The sequence below is a fragment of the Battus philenor genome, unplaced genomic scaffold, assembly GCF_028537555.1.
Source record: "Battus philenor isolate CCGP_79_NKW_IND1 unplaced genomic scaffold, ilBatPhil1.0.hap1 SCAF_19, whole genome shotgun sequence".
Lineage (NCBI taxonomy): Eukaryota > Metazoa > Arthropoda > Insecta > Lepidoptera > Papilionidae > Battus > Battus philenor.
Genome location: NW_027181681.1, coordinates 6,338,605 through 6,362,545, shown reverse-complemented (window position 1 = coordinate 6,362,545; position 23,941 = coordinate 6,338,605). Strand labels below are relative to the sequence as shown.

Here is a 23,941-nt window from a genome sequence, read left to right as displayed (position 1 = left end):
ATTAATAATGTAGTCTAAAAATCAATTTTAAATTTAGAAATTTGCTGTTAAATCTTAGGTAAATTTTGAAAAATACTTAAGTCTTTTTGTTTAGTAATATTTCAATATTCAATACTTTAATGATATCTCAATTCGAACAAAGTTGCGAAACAATTGTGATTTTTATGAGGTCAAATGTTGGTAGCAAGTACTTCGGTTTTTGCGAATTTTTATTCATAATAAAAGTTTTCGAAAAATGTTAATGTTAATGTTAAATGTTATCATACAATATAAGAAATTTACAATAATAAAGTAATAGTAGTGTTTGCCGCTCAACTTACATTTTTAGATTTTAATCGAATTATTTCAATACTAGGAACAACGTACTAATGTGGATAAATCCATTGAATTTTAAAATTTTTATTCTACTTTGACATCCTAACGTCGATCAATATTAATAGTAACAATACTAAGTAGTATTTGAAAGAATTACTGCCTATTATCCACAATTTTAAAACATATTTAAATTTAATTCACATCTTTTGTACTTTTATTTATAAGTTTTCAATAAAGATTATTTCCTTAAAAAAAAGTAGTAACCAAAGAAAATTTAAAAAAATGGATAAATCAAGGGTATAATGTCCGCATTTATAGATAAAAAGTCTCACTAAGAACACATACAAGAAAACCTTCATATAATAGGCGGAAAGTAATGCTATACATACTTCATATGCACTTAACCTGATTTTATGATATCCGTTTAGTTTAAAACAAATATCAAAACCATAATAATCACAAAACAATTATATTTATATGGTAAATGATTAGTGTGTGATAATGTTTTGAAAGCAAAATATCCGATTAATTAAAACGGAAATATAATTCGTATCAACTTGCATTTATCTTCACAGCAATTTTCGACATCTTTGGTACAATTTCTAGGCAGTAGAGATCCGGAGTGGTTGCGTTGTAAGTTATATGACGGTTATACAACCGATGTCGGGCTTACGTCAGCGCTCCACGGAGCTGGCGCAAGCAACCCGCAGCGCCTGACACACAAACACACATGCAACCCGACTCACTTCCAACTTGCTCAACGCCGGCGAAATGCCACTCGCTCACCCAATTCGACTGAATACGCTGAACTTTATCTCTATTTACATTAAAACAAATTCACGTTTGAATAATTTATTATTCACATTATTACATTTCATTTTATAATAAATAAAATTTTATAATAAATAAAACATTCCCTAACGGATTTATCACTTCTTATTTTAAAGAGAGCTGGAAAGAATATTTCTATCAAAAAAGAACCATTTAGAACTTTTAATTGTAGTACTAAGCATTTATTATTAAATCTAATAAACTTCTTTTCAATTTGAAGATCCATAATACTGAAATCTAGCTAAAGCATAACAGTACATGAGTATTTAACGCAAATAGCAGTTTGAAAATTAAATATTGAGTAGTTTACTGATTATAAAATTATCATAATATTAATACAACTTATCTTATTCACTATCCTATATCTAGAGTAACTTAAAGTAAAGCAATTTAGCTACTCTGAATGAACTTATCGAAATTCACACGATGTTTACCAGATGGGTCGTTCTTTTGAACTAACTCCTCCCATAACTTAGGATGTTTTTGTTGAATCGCCTTAATTACTTTTTTAATGTTGACTTTCTGCTTCTCGGTACATTTCCCGCACGAGGTTTCTATAGCCTCAGGCAAGGCCTCTGCAATTAAAAGCGAAAAATTGTAATTAAAATTTATAAAACATAACAGCTACTGATACCTAGAGACTAGCAATACCATATCAATGCTGTCAAAGAATTACATAAAGCGATGTATATAAATAAATAAAAAGTCCAATAAATGGAATATTAGACCTATTTGCTTTGTTCAAGGCATACAGTACATTAGTGTTTGCGACACCGTATTTTTTCCGTGTAATAAAATCTACGGTTACTTTTAAACCTAATGTTCTTGTCTCCTCTTATCTATAGTAACCCTGGCCTCAAATTTTTTTATGTAAAACTATACAACCAGATTCCGCTTGAGTTAATATGGACAACGAAGTGGAACATTTACTGCGTAAACTATCGCTTGACGGTCGGAATTAAAATATTAACTACACAGAAATGTAAAATTTAAAGATATTTTTTTTACAAAAATCTATGTGTTTTACTTTAACAATTTAGTAACATTTTGCAACATTTTTTCTTAAATACAGAATAAATATATTTTAAATACACAAATTAAAATAAATGAATTTCAGATAATTGAAAAAGAAGAAAAAGGTGAAAGAGTCAGACCGGTTATATAATAAAAAAGGAATTTTGTGATAAAAAATTATTTGTGTTAGTTGCAGTAGAAGAAAAAGTAATAATAAATTACTCACTTTTAAAATCAGAACCTTCCGCCGTGCATCTGCCTTTTTCTAGGAAGCAATTAATGTAAGATTTGAGTAATCTGTCATTTTCAATGAGGGTGTCCACATCAAAATTGTCGTATTTTGGATTATATTTTTCTGCGGCGTAAACCGACAAGAAGACACAAGTTAATACGACCAATGTTTTCATTTTGAAGTTCACTCTGAAATTACACGAGACAAATTTATAATTACAAATTACTCTTATTAATATAAAACTATTACTATAAAATTTTAGATGCAAGCTATACTTTTTCCTACAGTGAATACGTCTTGTCCTGAATAATAAATGAATAAATCTGTTTAGTTAGTGAGATACCTTCGAGGACGATAGGCCCGTGACTAGAATCCAAATTAACTCTGTCGCATAGTATTATTCGCAATTTAACTTAAATACGGTGCCCGCAAGGTTGTTATGCTTATTAATTGCGAAATTACTTGTTAACTATCGGAATTCCTACACCATATGTCTTGGAAACTATTAATGAGTAATTTACTAAATTCGTTAATGAGTAATACAACAAAAATTTAATTGTGTATAAATCACTAAGTTATTCAGGACCACATTGTAGTGAGGCACAAAACACAATTCGATTGACGTAGACACAGATTGCAGTTGCTGACAACAGTTCGTTCACCCACCTTTTACTCTCTATAGTAGACCCAATGAACTAGCAACCATTGAAAGCGACAGTGCTTTTATATTGACGCCGATTAACCCACTACCTTTGATGTCATACGAACCAAATGTGCCAACTTTGCGACAATCGATTTTCACCCTTTCAGCTTTAAACATATGACTTTTATTCAAACCAATTATATTTTCACTAGGACCCTTTGTGACGTAGCCATTGTGTCTTATACCCGTCAGTTTGTTTAACATTACCAGGAAATTGTCTTGAGCAATGAGTACTACGAAAATGTCGAGGGAAAATACAACAAGAAATTATTTCGTCAACACACATGTGCGCAAAGTTTGTCAAAAGGTATATAGGTCATCTTTAATTATTTACATATTACATAGTTCTTTTCGTCATTTTGATTGTAAATAACAATACGCTGTACACAGAAAGTTACGAAACGTTATCGGAAACAAAATTGACTTAATCCTTGTCAGGCTAATGTAGGTTTAAATCACAGGTTATACAGACTGATTGGTTATAGGTGTGAAATCTTTGAAAAGAATACTGAAAAGCTTTATCTTGTTATATTATCATTACATTATTTATTATTTCTGAAAATATTGATTTTTGTGTCATGTACTAATTTATAATAAATTTATAATTTATAATAAAGTTTTTTTTTCCTTTATAACGATTATAAATTAAATTAAAATTAAAAAAATTATTCTATTTACCCATTACTTATATCTAAAAAATATCTATTCACTCCTATAACCAATCACCCTTTCATCATTATTTCATCATATCAGCCGATAGACCTATAATTCAGGGATGAGGTAAACCTTGTATACGAAATTACTTACACCTTACTAAGTGTATTAAAGTAAGTTATACTAAACTCCAATGTAAAATCATAATATCGTAACATTTTATTTAACATTCGATCGAAATTAAACTATGTTTTAAGTAATAATAGTAACTTACAAAGACTATATTATTTTAAGAGCGGGAATATATTTTCGAAACTTTTATTTGCCTTATGCAGAATCTAGTAAATTTTGAAAGCATAATTGATTCATTACATAACAGTTATTTTCGGTTACATGTGAATTATCCTTAACAAATCGGATGATCTTCACGTTTATATTTTTTTAAGTTTTATTACTTCGCACGCTTGTGTAATTTAACGCCTTTTCGTAAAATAAGAGCATTGACCCAGTCAAAGACGTCACCTTTTAGACTCAGGTAAATATCAAATGTAAAGATATAACTTAATACAATAAATAATTATAACTCAATTAGGACATAATCTCTTTTTGTAATTATCGATTAGTAACCTGTCAATGCCACACTTGGTTTAAGGCTGATGAAATTAGTTTCAAAAATCTTTAAATCTTTGAATAATGTTTTGTTTTTACGGTAATTCTATATAAAGAAGTTATAATGAAACATTATTAGTATCCTTACAAAGGCAAGCGTTTTATTAATATACTTATATAACTTATACCGAATTATAAATAAAACGAATTAAAAATCTCGACTTATTTATCAAAATATCCAATGTTTTATGTGTTCAAAATAAAAAAAATGACTCTTAATATTCCCAGTATGCTAATAATACTTTATGACTAAGTATTTGAGCAGCGGCAGAGAAATGAGATTTGCGATCATAGATCGCGGGTTCGATTTCCGGAATACAATGCTATATAGTTCACAACTTATGTATTAATTACATGTCATTGCCACTGCTCTCAAATAAGTTTCCTAACGATATGTACCATAATATCACATCGTGATCGCGAACTCGTCTGCTAAAAGTACTGGTTTTGGTATATCTTCCCATAGACATCTTTGAGGGAGGCATATGCGTTGCAGTGTGCGTCGATGGGCCGAAACAACGACTAAGAACTGGAAATTATTAAAAAAACAGTGTGTGTCTCAAATCGATTTTTTAAATCACATTTAGACAGCCCTTTGCGCTCTTTCCAAGCCAAAAACATGTAATATGTCTGCACCGCACAAGCTAGCATTTGTAAAAAATAAATCAAATCCAAAAATTAAACAGTCCTTTGTAGTTATTCAATGAACCGTTTAATTATAGCGTATGTTTTGGTTTTATAATATTATGCAAACTAGGTTATATAAGAGGAGACATCGGTTCAAAGTAAAACGAAATAAAAAAATATTAGTCTAAAGGAAAATCGATCACAAATATAAAAGTTTCATAGACAATCAAAAGTTTATATACGAATAATAAGGAGTGAGTATTAAAACTATATTCCTAGTAATGTAATAAGGACATCTTTTGATATTTATAGAATTATTATAAGACCGAAAGTTTATTGCGTATTTAAATGGTACATAATTTACTTGGAAAAAATGATATTAAGAACAAAGACAATGACACACGAGCAGTAAAAATATGCCAACAAAAATAATTATATAAAACAAAATATCTTTATTTTGGATCAATTTCATAAGTGCTCAATGCTCCCAAAACCTAAAAATAAATGAAAGTTCTTCATATTTCATCATAGTTTACTTGCGTGATGCATAACGTACTCGTTATAGTAAGGCTGTATCGATTGCATGGAGCCATTAACCACTTTTGTTATATATGCATGATTGTTACGATTTAAACATCGTGATATATATATAAAACCAATTTATTATCAACAATTTTTTTATGTATAAGATATACATAGGGGTGCATGTATAGCTCATTTGCTGTCAGTCTATATATGGTACACCCTATCCAAAAATCTAGCGCTACAGAAATAAAGTTTATATATTAGAGGGACCGAAAAGCAATGTCGTTACTGTCGACACATTATACAGAAAAAGCAATTGATTTTTACCGCTCCAGCATTGAAAATTTGTATATTAGATGGCAAAAGTTTTTGATAACGAAGGTGAATATATTGTTGATAAGAAATAAAAACTTGTTAAAAATTTAACTTTAGAATGTGACGTTACTTTCCGGTCTCCCTATATATTAATGTCATCAAAATTTTGATTAATATATGTTAAAATGAATTAATGTTTGCTATACATATATATCTGCAAAGTTTTTACTGCCAGAAGTTACTGGCCTGTTGCATAAAAACAGAAAAAAATTAACATATTAAAACGAGCTCACTTTATTATTTTTATTATTATATTTTTTTGTTATTTATATTATTTATAAGAGGTGATAGAAAATACGTGTAAAAACTTTAAAGCTTTTAGACCACTGAGTCTGTGAATAGAGTGAAAGAAACAGGACCTTCTGCCGAATATACATCACACAAATCGTGATAACGAATACACATCCAGGTTTTCAAACCCAAAATTGTAGATCGCCTTAAAAAACAAAATATTTCGCCTGATTTGCGTGAAATATACTTTATTAAAACTTGTACCGGTTCTAAACTATAAATTACTGGGCTTGAGTACGCGGACACAGTGGTGTGCAGAATTTGTATTAATACAAGAAAATATTCTGTACCGTCGTATTCTATCGGTCATCTATCCACCACGCTATAGTCATATCAGCTTATAATCGTTCACTGCAGGGCATAGTCCTCCTCTAAAGATATCTAGAGGGGTATATGCCATAATCGCCACGCTTGGCAGACCGGTTGCCGTTCACGCTGCTGCCCATCCTCTGGAAACTTGAGTAGTTACAATCCCATATAATTATTGCACAAAGTGTCAGTTGTGTAAGATTGTATCCGGGAATCGAACACGCGACCTACGATACGCAAATCTCCGACCTCTACCGCTGTAATACTCCTGCTTAATCACCAATGATCATGTGATCGCTTGGATCTTTTCCTAATTTTTGATATAAGATGATGATTATCGTGTTTACGTATTAATAGACGCAATAAAAATGTTAATATAATCAATAGAAACGATATAAAAACTATTGTTACCTATAATTAAACGATCCTTTGAAAAGATTCGCTGTACATAACCGGCATGTTTATGATGCCAACGTATACAATGCAATGTAATAATACTCGAATTTGTTGTGACCTTCAACTAAAATACATTAAGAATATACTGTTTATACTGCAAAAAAGTAATGTTCTATAAGTAATAAAACCAGTTTTATGTGATGATTCTATTCCATAAAATGGTTCTATTTATTTCATGTTCTTGTTTTGTTAAATTAATATTTATTTATTAATGTAAAAAGGTTTTATATATTTTCGTATTACGGCGAACTTAACGCCGAAAGCATTCTCTGCCAGTTAACAGTTTAGAGGGTGCAGAGATAAATTGATAAGGTAGGTGAAACTAGTTAATATCTTTGAGTTCACGGACTTCCGCTCCGTGAATTTTGCTCCGATGAAGCTGTAAATCACCCTCGGATTAACAGCATTAACAATCAAAAGAAAATAGGTAAGTTAATATCATAAAACACGAGTAACAGAAACAAAGTAAAATCTAAATGAGAAGGAAGAATATCGCATAAAAACATTTAAATATGGCTACCACGTTTGTAAATGGTACACACACATATATATATATATATATATATATATATATATATTTAATAAATAATGAAATCCAACTATCGTGATGATTCCGTTAGCTTGTCAAGCTACAGCTCTCGAACCTTCGCTTTAAATGCGCAACGTAAATTAATACAAGCCTTTTAAAGTGTTGTTTAAAAATCGTAACTTCTGCAGTATGAAGTGTTTTATATTCAGTGATTATTTTGGACTACGGACGTACAAGACAACATACCGTGACTAATAATGGTGTATCATATGTATGTACGTTCCATCGTGGCCATAAAATAATAAAACTCTTTTGGTTATGTTCGTGTGGTTACATTTTGATGAATCATAGCAATTGTATTTTTTTTTAATTAGACATGAAAACTTTAAAATTGCCTGACCAATAACAATTGGTAATATTAAAGTAATAATCAAAATTTATCGGAGGATTCTTACCGCCAATTGCAACTTATTATTATCATCATTGAGCTATATGACATTCACTGAACAGCATTAAACTTGTATTTGTTTATAATTTCATTTTTTATCTTATAATATTTGTAATCTTTTAACGTGGTTCGCTTTCATTAAATTTTGAACCTTCTTCATATAATAATAAAATTATAAATAAAGAAGAGATAGTTTTTTCTAAAAAGTTAATACTTTTGAATTGGATACGTAGATATTAGTTTTAGTTTTCTATCGCTTGCGTCTATGTTGACTTATTTCAATTTTTAAGTAAATTATTACCATTCTAGCTCGAAGGGCGTTCTAGCTAGTGAAGTAACGACTTTGATTATATAAGGCCGTACAATGCTCTGTACAGTATTGGTTTTTTTTTTATCAAAGCTAATAAGCGCTTATTGAATTTTAGATGAACCTAGCGTTTTCTGTATACTAGGGGTGGCCAAACTCATTGATAAACGGAGCCTTTTTTACATTTATGATTTTTCGCGAGCCGCATGTTACTATTCATTTGATTGAAAAAGAAATATTTTTATCAATAACATATAATTAAATGTGTATTGAATTTCAATTATCAAAAATTAATCACATATGTTTTACTTCTCTTGATTATAATTCGGTATATAACTGGTAACAACACTTCTCAATATTTGTTTTATAAGCTGATTAGTTAATATTGACTGAAGTTTATATTTTAAGATAGTGTTTTTTTTAAATAAAGTAACATGAAAATCAAAATGGCATTTATAAAGAGCCTTTAAATATCCTTCAGAGACTCGTTAGCCGCAGATTGGCCTTTCCTGCTATATACCAGATGGAACTACTATAGTTACACATACGCATATAATGATTACTTTAAACAATTTTTAAGCGGACTTAAACATACGTGACTTAGCTGATGAACTGAAATAAAACAGTTTTAATTTAAATACAATCTTTTAATTAAAAATCAACTATTTTTTATACAAGCACAATTTGGTTGAATCTGTAAAGGTTTTGGTAAAACTTTTTAAAATGCCTTTTAGTTGTCTATATAATAAATCTGTAGTAAAAGGTTTTGTTTTAACGTATTATACAAACACAATACATGTTACTTTCAATTTACAGAAATTGATAAGTAATATAACTTTGATTGACGTTTTACAGGACTAGGCATTTGCAATGGCGGCCCGAAGTGCAGCGTAGTATTTTGATTCAGGATCATGTTTCTGCTTGAGGATTTTCAAATCATCTGGAACCTTTTCTTCTGCTACTTCAAGAAATCTTCTGAAGATATGCTTCTGTGCTGCTGTGCATTTTGCACATGATTGTTGAAACGCCTCCGGCAAGTCCTCTGGTGATATAATAAACGCATATGAAAAAAAAACTCAATAAGATCTTAATATTAAAACTTGTCGTTATTGTTATATTTCTTTACGAAAATCATAACTAGGTAAAACTACTAATGGAAGTGATATTTACATTAAAAAAATTCCAGTAATCTGTGAAATATAGACCTTATCATTTTTAATTTTTTTTATATTAAGTCGTTTTATTATTGCTTTATGTAACAACTTCGAGTTTATATTTAAAAAAAAAAAACAATAAAACGCGTTAAGTCTTAGAAAAAGGAGCTATTATTTATAACAAATTATTACTCTTCATTGTAGACGTAATAGAAACAAAAACATAGCCATTATAACTAAGAAGAAGTATTATAGGCGGTTCTATCCCTTAGATCTATTTCTTACCATATCTATCCATTTACCATATCCATAGTAAAGAAACAGAAGAATAAGCAGTTAGTAGTCAACGTATACAGTATACAAGATAATTTTGAATATCATAAATATATAATGTGCTTAAATAGACAAATGCATACTTATTTACCCATCCTGTATATATCTATAAATACATATATTTATATATGCTAATAATAGTCAAAAAAACAATGACTTTAATTCCGAAAAAACAAATGAATGTTGCAACCATTCGAGTATACTTCCAGTTCTTTGCCAGGCCGTGGTCACCACTCTAAAACCTTAAGTCCCTCTCTGTGTGTTCTGCGCGCGATGTGGACTGCTCACTGCCTCATCAAATTGCCAATCCGCTGTGTTATGTCGGTTTCTTTCGCTCGTCTGCGGATCTTACTAATGCTCATTCGATCTCGTAGAGAAATTGCGATAATAGTCGTTTTAAGAAGAAGAGATCGTTTCATCATCATCATATCATCCAATAGAAGTCCACTGCAAAGCATAGGCATCTCCCAAAGATCGTCAAGATGGCCAGCCTTGCGCCGCCCGCATCCAGCGATTTCAAGCGATCTTAACTATATTGTTGTCCCACCTAGTGTTGGCCCCATCCACGCCGCGCTTATCTACTTTTAGTTTGAGAACGTTTACCACCATATTAATAAAAAAATTGAACCTCACTTTTAAAATCAGCTTGGACTTCGTCACAAGGCTTCTTGTCGTTAAAGCAATCGATGAATGATTTTAGTACATTCAAGTCCCCTACTACTGCTTCAATATCCAAGTCATCGTTATCAGGGCTATATGTTTCGGCTGCAGCCAAAGCAAGTAACGTACACAGCAACAGTACAAACTTCATTCTTCTGGCTCGGTAAAACTAAAAAAAAATTAAGAACAAAACCAACTAAAAACAAAACTTAACAAGGAGAAGTTTACGATATAAATGAATTCCTTTAAATTAAAGGTTATCATCGTTTGTTACTGTGAAATTTAAAACAAATATTATCATTATCAAATATTGTTAAACTTAAAACAGTAAATGTTTATAAAGATAAATAGGGTAAGCGACCTTAATTAATGTTTTTATTTAATAAACACAGATATGTGACTAGCGGTGCGTTTATAACAATGAGTAAAATGATATGTAATTATTTAATTCTGTTAAAATTATTAATTTGTGCATTTATCAATTACCTAATGGACACATTTTAAATTTATTCTTATGTAATATTCATTACAGTATAACTACTATCAAGTAATAGCTATATTAAGAACGAGGTTTTTAGAACTAAATTATGAATAAAAATAAATCTATTAATGATTCCAGGCATTAGACACGCCTTTGCAAAACCTAGTCATCAACTGGTTTCTAATAAACATCATACAACGGTTTGTAGAAGCATCGTTCTTTCAATCTGAACGGTTTATTTTTTAATTTTTTGTACAGTATAAAACCTAGACAGGTTTAGTATTTAAATTATGTATTATTCATGAGTATTTCGAATATCTAAAATTATTTTAAAATGCTATTCAACTTACGTGAAACTTGTATAAACCGCTGAAGTACTAAGGCCGAACCTTTTGAAATGTTTATTCGCTGTGCGCTCTCTTTTATATACCGGTCGTGATACTCAAATTAATTTTTACATATACATATATGAATACAGATCGTGATTTTTTTTTCTCGTATGGAGTAATTTTAATCATCAATATCTCTTCTCACATCTATAAATTTATGTAATACCGTATATTTATATAGTTTTATTTTATTTTTAAATTGTTTTAATTAAAAAATGATTTAGTTTACAGACGACTACTTAAAATTAAGAGCCTTACGATTTTTTTCATTTTTAAAAGGCACTTTTTTGCAGTTGATACATGAATTAGACCTTTTGAATGAGAATGAATTAGATGCCTGTTATTTATCTCTTTGCATCATTTTACTCCCTTTATGATTGATTAAAAGTAAAAGTAAAAATCTTGAAAGGTGTGAATATCTCTTTCGCTGTCAGTTAATGTATGGTACACCCTATCTAAAATTCAAGTCGTTCGTTAACAACCGTCTTCGACGTATTCTCGGTATATACTGGCCTGAAAAAGTCTCCAACGTATATCTCTAGAAATGCTGCGGTGAGATGCCGATCGACCAACAGAACAAACGCTGCAAGTGGGACTAGATAGGCCACACGCTCCGAAGGTACCCTGATCACATACCGAGGCAAACAATTGAATAAAATCCTCAAGGAAAGCCAGACGAAAGAAAGACGTGGTCGCCCAACAAACCTGGCGGCGGACGCACTGCAGAAGTGAAAGCAATTGGATTGACGGGATGGCGACGTATTGTGGTCCCCTTCTGCCCCATTTTGGGGATATAGGAATAAATGATGAATAATCTAGAACTCAATGGTTCTGGGATCATGAATACCGTAACGATAACATTTTCAAAATTTGGATCACTGTATATTCAAATTATATTATATTGTTTACCAGTTGACCCTGCAGATTTTGTACAGCCAGAAATTATTGGCCCATCGGAAATGGCGATTGGAAATATACGGAAAAGCTTTATAGTTTTTTACAGACAAAAATATATTTACATTCACCCCTTTAAGGCATTTACACCTATAAAAAATATTTCATTATAATTTTGTTACACGCAGTGTCAATTAAATAATATATAAAATATCGGACAAAAAAGCGCTAAAAAGAAATACGGATGTAATAAATGAATACATTTATTAATAGATACAAAAAACATTTACAATATTTTTTAAGTATTAGGACTTGGCCAAAGCTGCATCAAGGGCGTCAAATAGCTTTCCTTCGGGGTCAAACATCTTTTTGAACTCTGCGTACTCTCCGGGTAGTTTCTCGTTGAGTCCGGCGAGGAATAGCTTCAGTTTTTGTTTCTGTGTCGAGTTACATTTGGCGCAGGCCTCTCGGATAACTTCCGGCAGATTATCTGAAAAATAAAAATATAAATAGAATATCTAAATTAATATGTTTTATATCATATAATATTTATATAGTACAGCCATAGTTAATAAAGATTTTTGAGAACATAGCAAACATTACCGATTGGACAGTTAATAATTTACTTCAAGCTGTAGCTCGCAAATGTATATCAATTGAGAAATAAATAGGTGAAGGAAAACTTGGTAGCTAAACAGAAAAGACGTATTGATTTCTTATACTTTTATGATTTTTATTTGACTTAAATTTACATTCTAAGGTGTTTATGTATATAGTTATGTCTAATGTGTATAGGAATTTTAAGCTTAGTTAAATTGCCGCTATAAATAAATAGCGTTAAATTATTTTGATATAATATAACTTGGCAATATGCAATTTAAAATATCATATTATGTTATATCTAATAAATATAAACATCAGGATAAACATTTTAAACCAGAAAAACTCAGTTTTAAACTAACCTCAACTCAACAGAGTTAAAACTTCAATTTTAACCTTGGTGTAGCGTATCGTCAATACATTAACTCAGTGTCAGACTAGACAACATCGTATTATAAGATGTCTATGACTTAACAAAGAAACCTAATCAAAGCACTTTTTCGGGAGTAAAACTCATAAACATGAAAAGAAATTACAGAACTTCAGACAGATTTTCCTACGATTGGCCTCAATTATTAATAGACAGTGAAAGGGTCGTTGTTTTTATTTTTCATGAAAATATTTCTTTATTTATTTGACAGGACATTAAAAACGTTCGCGTTTTGTGTTTCAAATAAGCCGCAGACACTTCATAAAGAACTTTGTAATAATGAGGCTAAAGTTGAACAAACTTAAAACAAAATTACAACCAAAGGCGCGAATCCAAAGCCTCGATATTACGAGAACAGACTAGAAGGTTTTAGGCATTTATCGTTGAGCACTAACTCTAGCGTACTAAATTAACACAAATGTACACCGTTCAAAGAAAAGGACAAATTATTGTAAAGTTCAAGTGCCGCCGAGATTCAAAAACGTCCCGAGTCTTGCTTGCAATTGAAAAATAATAGAACCTTCATCAACAGATACAAAGATAATACAAATATTTAATATAACATTTTTGCTCTTTTATTACCTTTAAAATCTTGAGTTAACTTGTTGCAAGGTTTCTTGCCGGTGAAGCAGTCGAGAAATGATTGCAGTTGATCTTTATCTTGAACTATGGCCCCAACGTCCAGGTCATCGTGAGCCGTACTGTATGCATACGCGCTGGCCGCTAAGCTTAGAGTAGCCAAAATCACTACAGCCTTCATTTCGTATCCGATTTTCTGTAACAATGAAGAAAAAATTCGTTTTAAAATTTCTGTAAGTGTGATTGGTAATCTTTATTTGGATATAAATATGCAATAAGGTCAACGTATTATTTAAGGAATTATTTGCTTTCATTGCTTAGCAGAATTAGACGTATGATCCTGTTCTATCTTCTTAATGCTTTGAATAATGTTAGTTTAATTTGATGTTGTAATAAATTAGAAACAAAAGCATGGGTTTTCTAAACAAAAAAATCTAAAATGTGTTAATAAGTGACTAAAATGACGTTAAAAAATTAATGACCAATGAAGTTTTTGTAGTATTCTATTGTTCTCTTTAAAAAAAAAGTTACAACTGAATTATTTGCTTTTCAAATTCACGTAGAATACAATTGGAATTCTGATTAAATTCCTTAAAACTAGCAGACAAATCAATAATATTTTAAATCTGTGTTTAAATTTTAAGAATTAAATGAAATACCTGCAGTTACTTGGAAACTGAGAAGTCAAATGATGTATGAACTAACGTTACAAGTACTTTTATAGTCCTGTATCCAATGTATTTTTAGGTGCATGTATGCCAAATTAATAGGTGACGCGATTTTTTGCACTTCGTGTCTTGAAATTTCAATAGAGGCTTTTCTGCAAAGCAAACAAGTTGTAAAAGAAACTTGATGGATATAAAACATTTAGTCATGCAATATTAAATCATCACACGTAGAATACAAGTACATTATTATTAATGGCTGCACTTTTTTTGATAACACGACCTATGAACAGATAGAAGTAAAATAAATAAAATAATCAATATTAAAATTAACTCTAGTCGCTTTCATATCAGCTATGTGGATAAGAGGACATACACCGAACGATTGTTTACATTAACATTATATTTTCTAGCAACGTATTACCCGTGACTTTGTTTACGCTCGAACTTAAAACAGTTTCTTTTAATAATATAAAGATCTATTAGTTTTTAACTTCTTCTTTTCAGCCGATGGACGTGCACTGTAAGACATAGGCCTCCCCCAAAGATCGCCACGATGATCGGTCTTCTCGCATCCAGTGACTTCTCGTGGCCTTAACTGTGTTGGATGGTCTGCCAACGCCGCGTCTACCGGCTCTTGGTCGCAATTCTAAAATATTTCGGCCTCAGTTTTCAAATAAGAGTAATTTATTTCATCATCATCTCAGCCACAGTACGTCTACGACTGGACGTAAACCCTCGCTATAGATTTTTAACAGGTTAGCAGCTGTTTGTATCTAGTGTTTTCTCAATACTTTAACGAGTTGGTCTATCCATCCTGAAGACGCCATACACTACGCTTGCCAGTCCATGGTCTTCATTTCAGAACCTTAAAGCCGCAACGGCTGTCTGATCTGTGTGATATGTGGTCTACTCACTGTCATTTCAACTTGACTTATTGGTAATCCGCTTGCTACGTCGCTGATTTATTTTCTTACTATTAATTACATATGCTGGGGACAGGCCACCTGTTTTGTTGTAAATATATGTCTTATTGTTAGCTGTAAACATCGTATGGCAGAAATGACAATGATAACGATGAATTACTTACACAAGACAAAGACTGTCTAAGCAGTTCAAAATATGAATAACATGTCCTAATTAATATAAATGTAAAATATTATTTCTGGCTGAGATTATATAGTTAAATGCGCTAGCCATTGGTACGCAAACTCGTTGCGATACAGTGACGTGATTATAATATATTTAGTAAAAAGCCGATAATAATGCATTCAAACAATGAAGTAAACCGGCGCTTTTGTAAAAACAGGATAAATGTTATATAGGTTGATTCTCGGAAACTTGCATTTAAATTATGCGAGCTTTGAATTTAAATAAAATACTGGCGTTCATTTTTGTGAGAAAAGGTTGATTTATTCGCGTGCAGCCATGGTCTAATAATAGTTCTATTGTCAGTGAGAACACCATTAGACTTCCTAAACGTGGTTTTTTCTTTCTTATTTTTGTGCCATCCGCTTCGATGTACCGAATGGCCTACACAGTCAACGCGTGAAATTCTGCTCGGCCCGAAAAAAGACTTCTTTATGCGGGAAGTCTGCTAAGTCTATAGCGAAATGATAAAGAAGTCTATAATTTGTCTCCTCAAAGTGCTTTGACAAAGATGAAATAATTGCCAAGTGACTTTGCCCGCTGTAGCTCCCGTTGCGAGAAAATGACCATCGTTTCAGCTATAGAATGTCTCCAACTGGACATAAATCATAGTGTAATATTTTGGAACACAGAGAAAGCTGCTGCAAGTCCTCTGCGTACTTGCTTGTGAGCAGTGACAATTCTATATAATTAATGCACATAGTGTGAATTATATAAGATTGTATCCCAGGAATTGTACCCGAAATCTACGATCGCAATTCTTAGGTGTTGTCACTGGGCTGCCAGTGCTCGATGTACATCTCATCCATATATCTCTATTACAACCGTTGGCAGCGATATGCATCCAGCGTCTTTCTACCGCCTAGAGCTTCAATAAAAATCTAAATACAACTCAAGATATATATATTCTATAAACAAGAATATTAATAATCAAAATTGTTAAACTTTTTATCCTTTCTATCTCTAAATCATAACAAGTCGAATACGCAAATTAAAATAACAGAAATAAAATAATATAGTTTCTTAATGGCGGGTAAATTTTATTTATGTATAAAAGTTTAAAATTCGTTCTTAGAGGTAAATCGTCATGTACATAATGATTTGTCTCCAACCAAAACTGAACAAACACTAGTGTACTTATTAGCATACGATCTAAAATAAAATGCGTCAAGTCTGAAAAAATAACACAAAATATGCATGCACAAAAATTTTATTAATGGAATCAAACAAAAAATTATCAAAATGTTTTGATAAAATACAAAAAAATATCGTTTTAGAAAATATACCATAAACCCAGAAAGGTTATTATAATTTGTACGCTTTATTTTTTTTTTTTTGATGTTGCACAAACAACACCAAAAAATACCTATGTTGCTATCCAAAAAAATTTTTGTAACACTTTTCCTAAATAAATTATAAACGTTAAATAAATTCTTGGGTAATTATTAAAACTACAATTCTACTATAAATATATATTTATATTGGCGAATGCAGTTACAAGACAATGGGTTCATTTATCAACATTATTTTCCCGTATGACATCCACTGGTAAATATGGTAGATATGGATTCCCCATAGATTTCGAAATAGTACCAATCCTCAGTTCATTGGCATAAAGTTGTTACCTGCTATTTGATATTTTATAATAATTTAACAAACAAAAACAAAAGTCAGACATAAATTAGCATGCCCATTTCATCTGATTTTGTAGTCCTGTTGATATTATAAAAAGTTAAGAGTAATAATATAAAAAGTTGTATTTGCACTAAGCATGTCGCAAAAGAATCAAAACCGAGCATGAAACTACGCATGGTTAAACCGTACATGGATATCACAAGGAATACACGTTTTATTTATAAAAACCATAATCGTGTAAGTTTAAGTTTAACATTACTTGCGTCAAAATGAAACAGCACAAATGGATTGGGACCACAATAGGCAATTTCTCTTTCTAAAAATATTGCTCTTTCTTTTTTATCAGGCGCCCAAAGATGTAATAACTTTAAAAATAATATATCACGCTACTAATAAAAGTTAGGGATGTTATAGATGAATATTTAAGTAATAGTAAATATCTAAAAAAACATTTATGGTTTCATTCCTCTTTCTTGTGAAGTAGAATACACTACTCGAATCAAAAGATTGTGACCTCCACCCACTAATAGTGGGAAGTTTTTTGAGTACAAGCTTCTGGTGAGTTTCTACAACGTTTCAGATCAAATTTCTTGAACGTATTTAGTTCTTACGATCACTTGACACCACAATTGTTTCTTTCATTCGAATTTATCTAATATTGCCCCCAAAAAGTAGAAAAGTAATAAAATTCGCCTATTTTGCTAATAAAGTACCAAGAACCAACAGAGTGCACCAAATTAAATATTCTCATCGTAAATAAGAAGAAAATTATTTATTCGTTTTCTAGTTCACTTTAGGTAATATACTATAGGTTTTGCTAGTTTATTATTAGCATCTTTAACATGAATTTAAACTAAAATTGTTTTTCTAGAGACACTTCTACACTCAACTGCCTGCATTTTAAAAATACTTTTGTGCCAGTTATATAATAAATTAAATTGGTTATAATAAGCTAACTGTCTTCCTGTGTTTTATTTGACAATTGATGCCCATTCACTTAATCAATACAATTTCTATTGTAGCGAAACAAAACGTTTTACGAGTGTAAACAAAACTAAATGCAATCTGACATGTTTTTCAAGTATTTGTACTTATTTATAACGACATACATAAAACAATAATGTCCATTATTATTCATCTTCTATCTTTCGTTAATTGAATAATATAAATATAAATTAATATTTGGCATAATTTTATCGAAAATTACATAAGAACGTTATAGTTTTTATAATAGTTGAGGTGATCTCGTGACCTCTATCGTCGCTTTTTGCAGCTTTTTGATTATCTCATCTAATTACGGTTAACTGGCTTTATTATCGATGTTACAAAACATTCTCTCTTTTTACCATGCCCTTGGTATGGTGGTACACAAATATCTTTACGAGCCATTTCTGACTACTAGTACTTGACAATGTTCTTCTTACAAACAGATAAAAGATATAATCACAAAAAATCTATTATGACAAACACAAGATCACAAATATCAAACATTAAACGATGTGTTTTTTATATACAGGTTGTTCCGTTATAGGTGTTTAAGCTGTCAATAGGATAATGTATAGCAAATTTGCAGTCAATTAATATATGTTACACCCTATTCAAAGGTCAATCATTTCAGAGGTAAGAAATATCGTAATGATAATACAGTAACATTTTTTTTTGTAAATTCGGATTACTACGTATTAAAATTAATTATTAAATTAACTACGTATTAAAATCGCAGCGAAAGGTTATTGGCCAAGTTCCAATAGTCTTTCAAAGTGATCACTTTATACTGGCTGATTGGAAAAAGGTGTAAAAGCTGCAAGGCTTTTTGCTGACAAATGAGCTATCCTTTTAACCCTTGAAAGCTTTTACACCTACATATACCAATCACTTTGTATAAATATACTTTAAAACTTTAAAGAATTTTAATAATTTGAAATTGGCCGAAGTCTCGGGCTAGTGAAATAGAACTACTAGTCGACGATGGAAATAGCAGTTGCTACAACTCTTATCCACTTTAAACTATTATTAAAGACAAATTGAAAACTAAATTAGCTTTAGTGACCAGAAGCGAATGTTTTACAATCAAACTTTATTCGTTTCGTATCTAAAAATTTTGCTCACAAGGAGAAAGACATAATAAATAAATAAGATCTTATCATTTATATGCTGAAAATTATTAGAATAATTAAGTAATGAATCTAAGATACATCTTTAACTATAAAAAGTAAAATGCAAAAAACACTACATGGTATTCTAAATAATTTTATAACTTAACAGAATTAAAATATCGTTTACTTTTTTAAAAGACAAGAAAGAAAGTCGATTTCTATACTATCGTCTTTTCTTATGTAAATGTAAAGCGTAAACATTCTTATAAAAGGATTGTAAATAGATCTATTGTTTTTATAAACCTCTAACAAAATATTTTATATTTGCGTATATTATAATACGTGTTGATTTTAAGCTACGATAGTAATGATGGCTAAGGAAGAGTTCACAGTCTTCCTCACACTTACGTGTTTTGTGATGACATATTACGTCTTGCAGTTACCTGTTGGAAAGAGAGCTCATAGCAAAAGTTTGGAGACTTTTTTCATGTACACACACATTTTAATTATATACATATTAAAGCTGTGATTCCTTGACAACCTTAGCACGTATATAGCTTACTAGCTACATAAATAATTCTTTTGAACTCTTTTATATAATTTGAGTAAATTTCATGACAAGGAGACCAGAGTATTGTAAAATACTTCTAACAAGACTAATAAAGGTATAAAATTATAGATTTTTAATATTTTTTTATCACTTTTGTAATGAAACCTTGCCTTAATAAAGATTTACTTGTGATGTGTTCAGTCTTACTATAGAAAGTAAATTTATCATCCGAATATGCCTCCGAGATCCTATGCACATATACCGTGAAAAGGAACCTATTTTTTCCAATGGGCTATAAAAACATTATAATCTAGTCCGCGTTCGACAATCGAAAAAAGCGGCAAAATAGTTTCCGAAAATTCCGTCATTAAGGGCAAAACCGAATTTCCGCTGACCTAGTAGCTTTTGTTCAGAAAAATAAAACTTGTTTCTACTATCCCAAAACCAAGGCCAATAGAATAGTATATAAAGTAATAATAGTAGGGTTCGAGGCGGTATGGAGCAGAGAGCGCCTAGCTTAATTCCTCTTTTAAAGTAGCGAAGCTTGAGAGCTCCCGGGAGTGCCCTGGATTTTGCCGCTATATACTACTATTTCGCCTGATGAAGAGGCTACTGAGGTCTTAGATTTTAGTATACTCAAATAATAAAAATGCTTTACAAATATTAAATATCCAGAACATTACATGATATAAAAAAATTAAAAAATTTAAGAAAATTATATATTATATATTTATCCAAACAACATTAAAGTAACATTAAGTAAAGTAAATTAAAATGTTCAATGTAAATATACAATGAACACCTGTGATGTTTCGAGAGATTTATATAACTACACCCTATCTTCCTTTATTCTTTGTCATTAATCCGAAGCACTGAGAAAACGATCAAATTCTTCTTTGTATTGGCCTGTGGGGTCCTCTTTCTCTACCAACTCCTCCCATAAGTCGGGCAATTTCTCTTGGAAACCGTGAATAACAGTTCTGACGAGCTCTTTTTGCTTTGGTGTACATTTAGCGCAGCTGGTCTTTAAGGCATCGGGAATTGTCTCTAAAAGAATAATAAACGAATTAAAAAAATATGTTCACGTACAAATAGAATAAACATTTTCGCTTCGTGATTACTTGATTGTGATAATTATCACAACTATAATCAATTACATTAAGATTCACAGAGAAAAAAATTGGCACGTAAATGATTACAGTAATTAAACCTTCAATTATAATATACAAGTATAAAAATGAGTACGTGATATCCTTGTCATAAATTTAACCTTTTTAAGTGGTGGCGGAAGCGGAAATCGTTAATAATCCTTTCTGAGAAAAACATTTACTAAAATTTTGGTTACACTCTTTATTATAATTGGATTCGTGAATTATTTACGGTGTATTCGTTTTTAATAAAGTACTTCTTTAAAGTGCTTTTTGTAAAATCTTTGTCGCACAAATCGATCGGTATTTGTTATATTGGAAAATATAAACTAGACTAACGTTTAAATTTATGTATGTGCATGTACTAACGACATGACATATTTTATTAAACTAACTCAGTTTTATTTGGGTTCCTCCACCAAATGTTGTATGAAATATTGTACGCGTTATTACTATAAACAAATAACTTATTAAAAATGTGTTACTTAAATTTAAATTAAATATTTAAAAAATGCTATTTACGTAAATCGCAATATTTTTACTACCTAACTATTTCACCGACTAACAGCTTATTTACGACAAATTGTACTCTCTATTCTGATTAGGCATATTTAAAATTCAATTACAGATTGCTAAATTTTTTAACATAAATATGCGAAAAATATTTCTTGTATCTAAATTAAATTATGTATCTAGAGAACTGTGAATTGCAACATGTTTGAAATACATTTATTGACTCACTTTTGAAATCAGCTCCCTCTGGGGTGCACGGACCCTGACCTAAGAAACACTTTCCATAGTTTTTAAGCAATCTCAAATTTTCGACTAGCTCGTTAGCGTCGAAGTTGTCATACGCTGGGTTGTAAGTGTCAGCGGGCGCCGCCAGAGCCGCCGTGGCAAAAGTGCACAGTAAGATGAACGTTTTCATTCTGCGAAAGAAAAAACCCTTTTCTTAAAAACTTTTTACTAACATAGAAACCAAGTAGCTATTTAGTAGGTTTTCTTTAATCTTCTTATCTATCTTCTGATCTATAATCTACTTATTACGGAGAAGACCTTGAGTAATCCTGTAATAACATGTGAAATATATTCCTTTAAATATTTAGCCGACTTAGATGCGGAATACATAGTGTAACTTTTATTTATTAATATACCAATCAGTATATTAAAATTGCATCAAAAACTTAGTAGTAACTTATATCACTTAAAAACTTTATTATTTTTATTTTGCTATCTGTGCTACAAAGCTTTGGTATTTAAAAATATTAAAATACATATAGTATTTTTAATTAATTTACAAGCAGCACAAACCGTTTTTTTTTTAATAAAAAAAATTTAAATTTAACATAACAAATATTGATGCTAATATAATTAATGTATTTTTAATTAAATAAAAATTGCAAGAGGACTTCTAAAACTTAATATATTTACAAAAAACAATACTTATTAAAACAAAATAAAAATAAACAGAATCTGCCGATGAGATTTTTTGACTTACGTTGGAAGCTTCTTGTTTCCCAGCTCTGCCAATACTGCGCTTATGATATCACGCCAATCTTATATATGGACTACAAAGGAAAACGAGGCTGTATAAATTGGTCAGCAAACTAGATGTATAACTATGTGCAAACACTGCAGACAGCTGACGATACATTTGTAAACTTGCTAAAATACACGTTAACTGCCGCTTCCAGTATTTTTTCGAACTTTGAATTCAACTCGAACGTGATAATGACACGTATCAATAAATATAACATCCTTGTAATAGTTACATAGCCAATGTTGTGGACGTTAACTAATTTTACATTTTAATTATCAATTTAATATGTTAAAACTTAAGAAATATTCTTTTCTTTTTAACATTCTAATTTTGCGTCTATTTTACAACTTTTGCCGACGAATAAGAAACAAAATTGCCTTGTTAATACCAAGGTTTTTAAACATTAGTGTTGGAACAACATGTAATGGAAAATAACTAAATTATGTGACCAGATCAATTAATACTACAAAAGCACGTAAGGGTAAAACCAGAGAAAAACGGATTACACTTTTTAATTATCTTTGTTAATAACTATTTCTTATGTTTATTGTTCCCATCCACATATGACTCAAAGTTCTGGACGGAAAATATCTTGAATAATCTTAATTTAATGCACAAATTAACAACAAGGCAGCAACTCTCAACAATTATTTGAAACGCTAAAAGAAATTCCGTTGCAATATACTAAAATTTTATATTTATAGCGATTAATGACTGTAGCTTACAGTCATAGTCCGCGACTACAAAAACATTTTGATTTATTCCTTCATTTATAATATTATCAATTTACGATCAGTCGAAAGGTAAAAGCCAAATTCGATAAAAACATACAATAGCATTCTTTAACTTAAAATATTTAGCTACGGGGGTTCCAAACCCAAATATCATATGGTTAACACTGGACCCGTGTTGAACACTGTGGTCGTGAGCCCTGTGAAGGCCTGTGAACAATGAAATTATTACCAGTTATTAGTACCAAAGTAATTAAAAAGCGACAAGTATGTTTGCTAAAAATAAAACACGTATGCTGGTAAATTCGACCCATGGAACAATATCCTTCACAAGATGAGACCATACTATTTAAAGAGGGAGAACACTTCCTTGTTTATGTTAAATATTACATCATCATCATTTCAGCCGAAAGACATCAACCCCTGGACTAAGGCCGTCCCTATAGATTTAGATTAGGACCGATTGGAAGCAGCCAGCACCAAATCATCTTCCGCCGACCTTTCCTTCGGTCGTCTGTTCACTTGATGATAGATTATTTTTTTGTTTTTGAACGACGATTATATTTGAATTTGATTTATATATATTTGAACGAGTCTTCTTTGTTTTATTCAATCTCAGTTG

General features: G+C 30.7%; 3 protein-coding genes across 6 annotated transcripts; all 3 read right to left on the bottom strand.

The window, feature by feature from the left end:
* Positions 1–804: 804 nt before the first annotated feature.
* Positions 805–3,076, bottom strand: LOC137921660 (allergen Tha p 1-like). Of its 4 annotated transcripts, none has more exons than XM_068764467.1 (3): positions 2,736–2,783; positions 2,387–2,580; positions 805–1,721 (listed from the first exon to the last, which is right to left on the bottom strand). In XM_068764467.1, the coding sequence occupies exons 2-3, from the start codon at positions 2,565–2,567 to the stop codon at positions 1,537–1,539; spliced, it is 366 nt and encodes a 121-aa protein (XP_068620568.1). In that variant the 5' UTR covers positions 2,568–2,580; positions 2,736–2,783; the 3' UTR covers positions 805–1,536. The 4 variants fall into 4 exon arrangements, with proteins under 4 accessions (XP_068620568.1, XP_068620569.1, XP_068620567.1 ...); XM_068764468.1 differs by lacking the exon at positions 2,736–2,783 and adding an exon at positions 2,678–2,689; XM_068764466.1 differs by lacking the exon at positions 2,736–2,783 and adding an exon at positions 3,059–3,076 and having other exon boundaries at positions 806–1,721.
* Positions 3,077–8,989: 5,913 nt separating this feature from the next.
* On the bottom strand, positions 8,990–11,339 carry LOC137921352 (allergen Tha p 1-like). The gene is made up of 3 exons (XM_068764061.1): positions 11,264–11,339; positions 10,406–10,601; positions 8,990–9,327 (listed from the first exon to the last, which is right to left on the bottom strand). The coding sequence occupies exons 2-3, from the start codon at positions 10,581–10,583 to the stop codon at positions 9,143–9,145; spliced, it is 363 nt and encodes a 120-aa protein (XP_068620162.1). The 5' UTR covers positions 10,584–10,601; positions 11,264–11,339; the 3' UTR covers positions 8,990–9,142.
* A 1,116-nt stretch (positions 11,340–12,455) lies between these two features.
* LOC137921669 (uncharacterized) lies at positions 12,456–22,628 on the bottom strand. The gene is made up of 5 exons (XM_068764478.1): positions 22,547–22,628; positions 21,790–21,977; positions 20,763–20,947; positions 13,809–14,001; positions 12,456–12,686 (listed from the first exon to the last, which is right to left on the bottom strand). Exons 2-5 carry the CDS (start codon positions 21,974–21,976, stop codon positions 12,502–12,504), a joined length of 750 nt encoding a protein of 249 aa, XP_068620579.1. The 5' UTR covers position 21,977; positions 22,547–22,628; the 3' UTR covers positions 12,456–12,501.
* Positions 22,629–23,941: the final 1,313 nt, after the last annotated feature.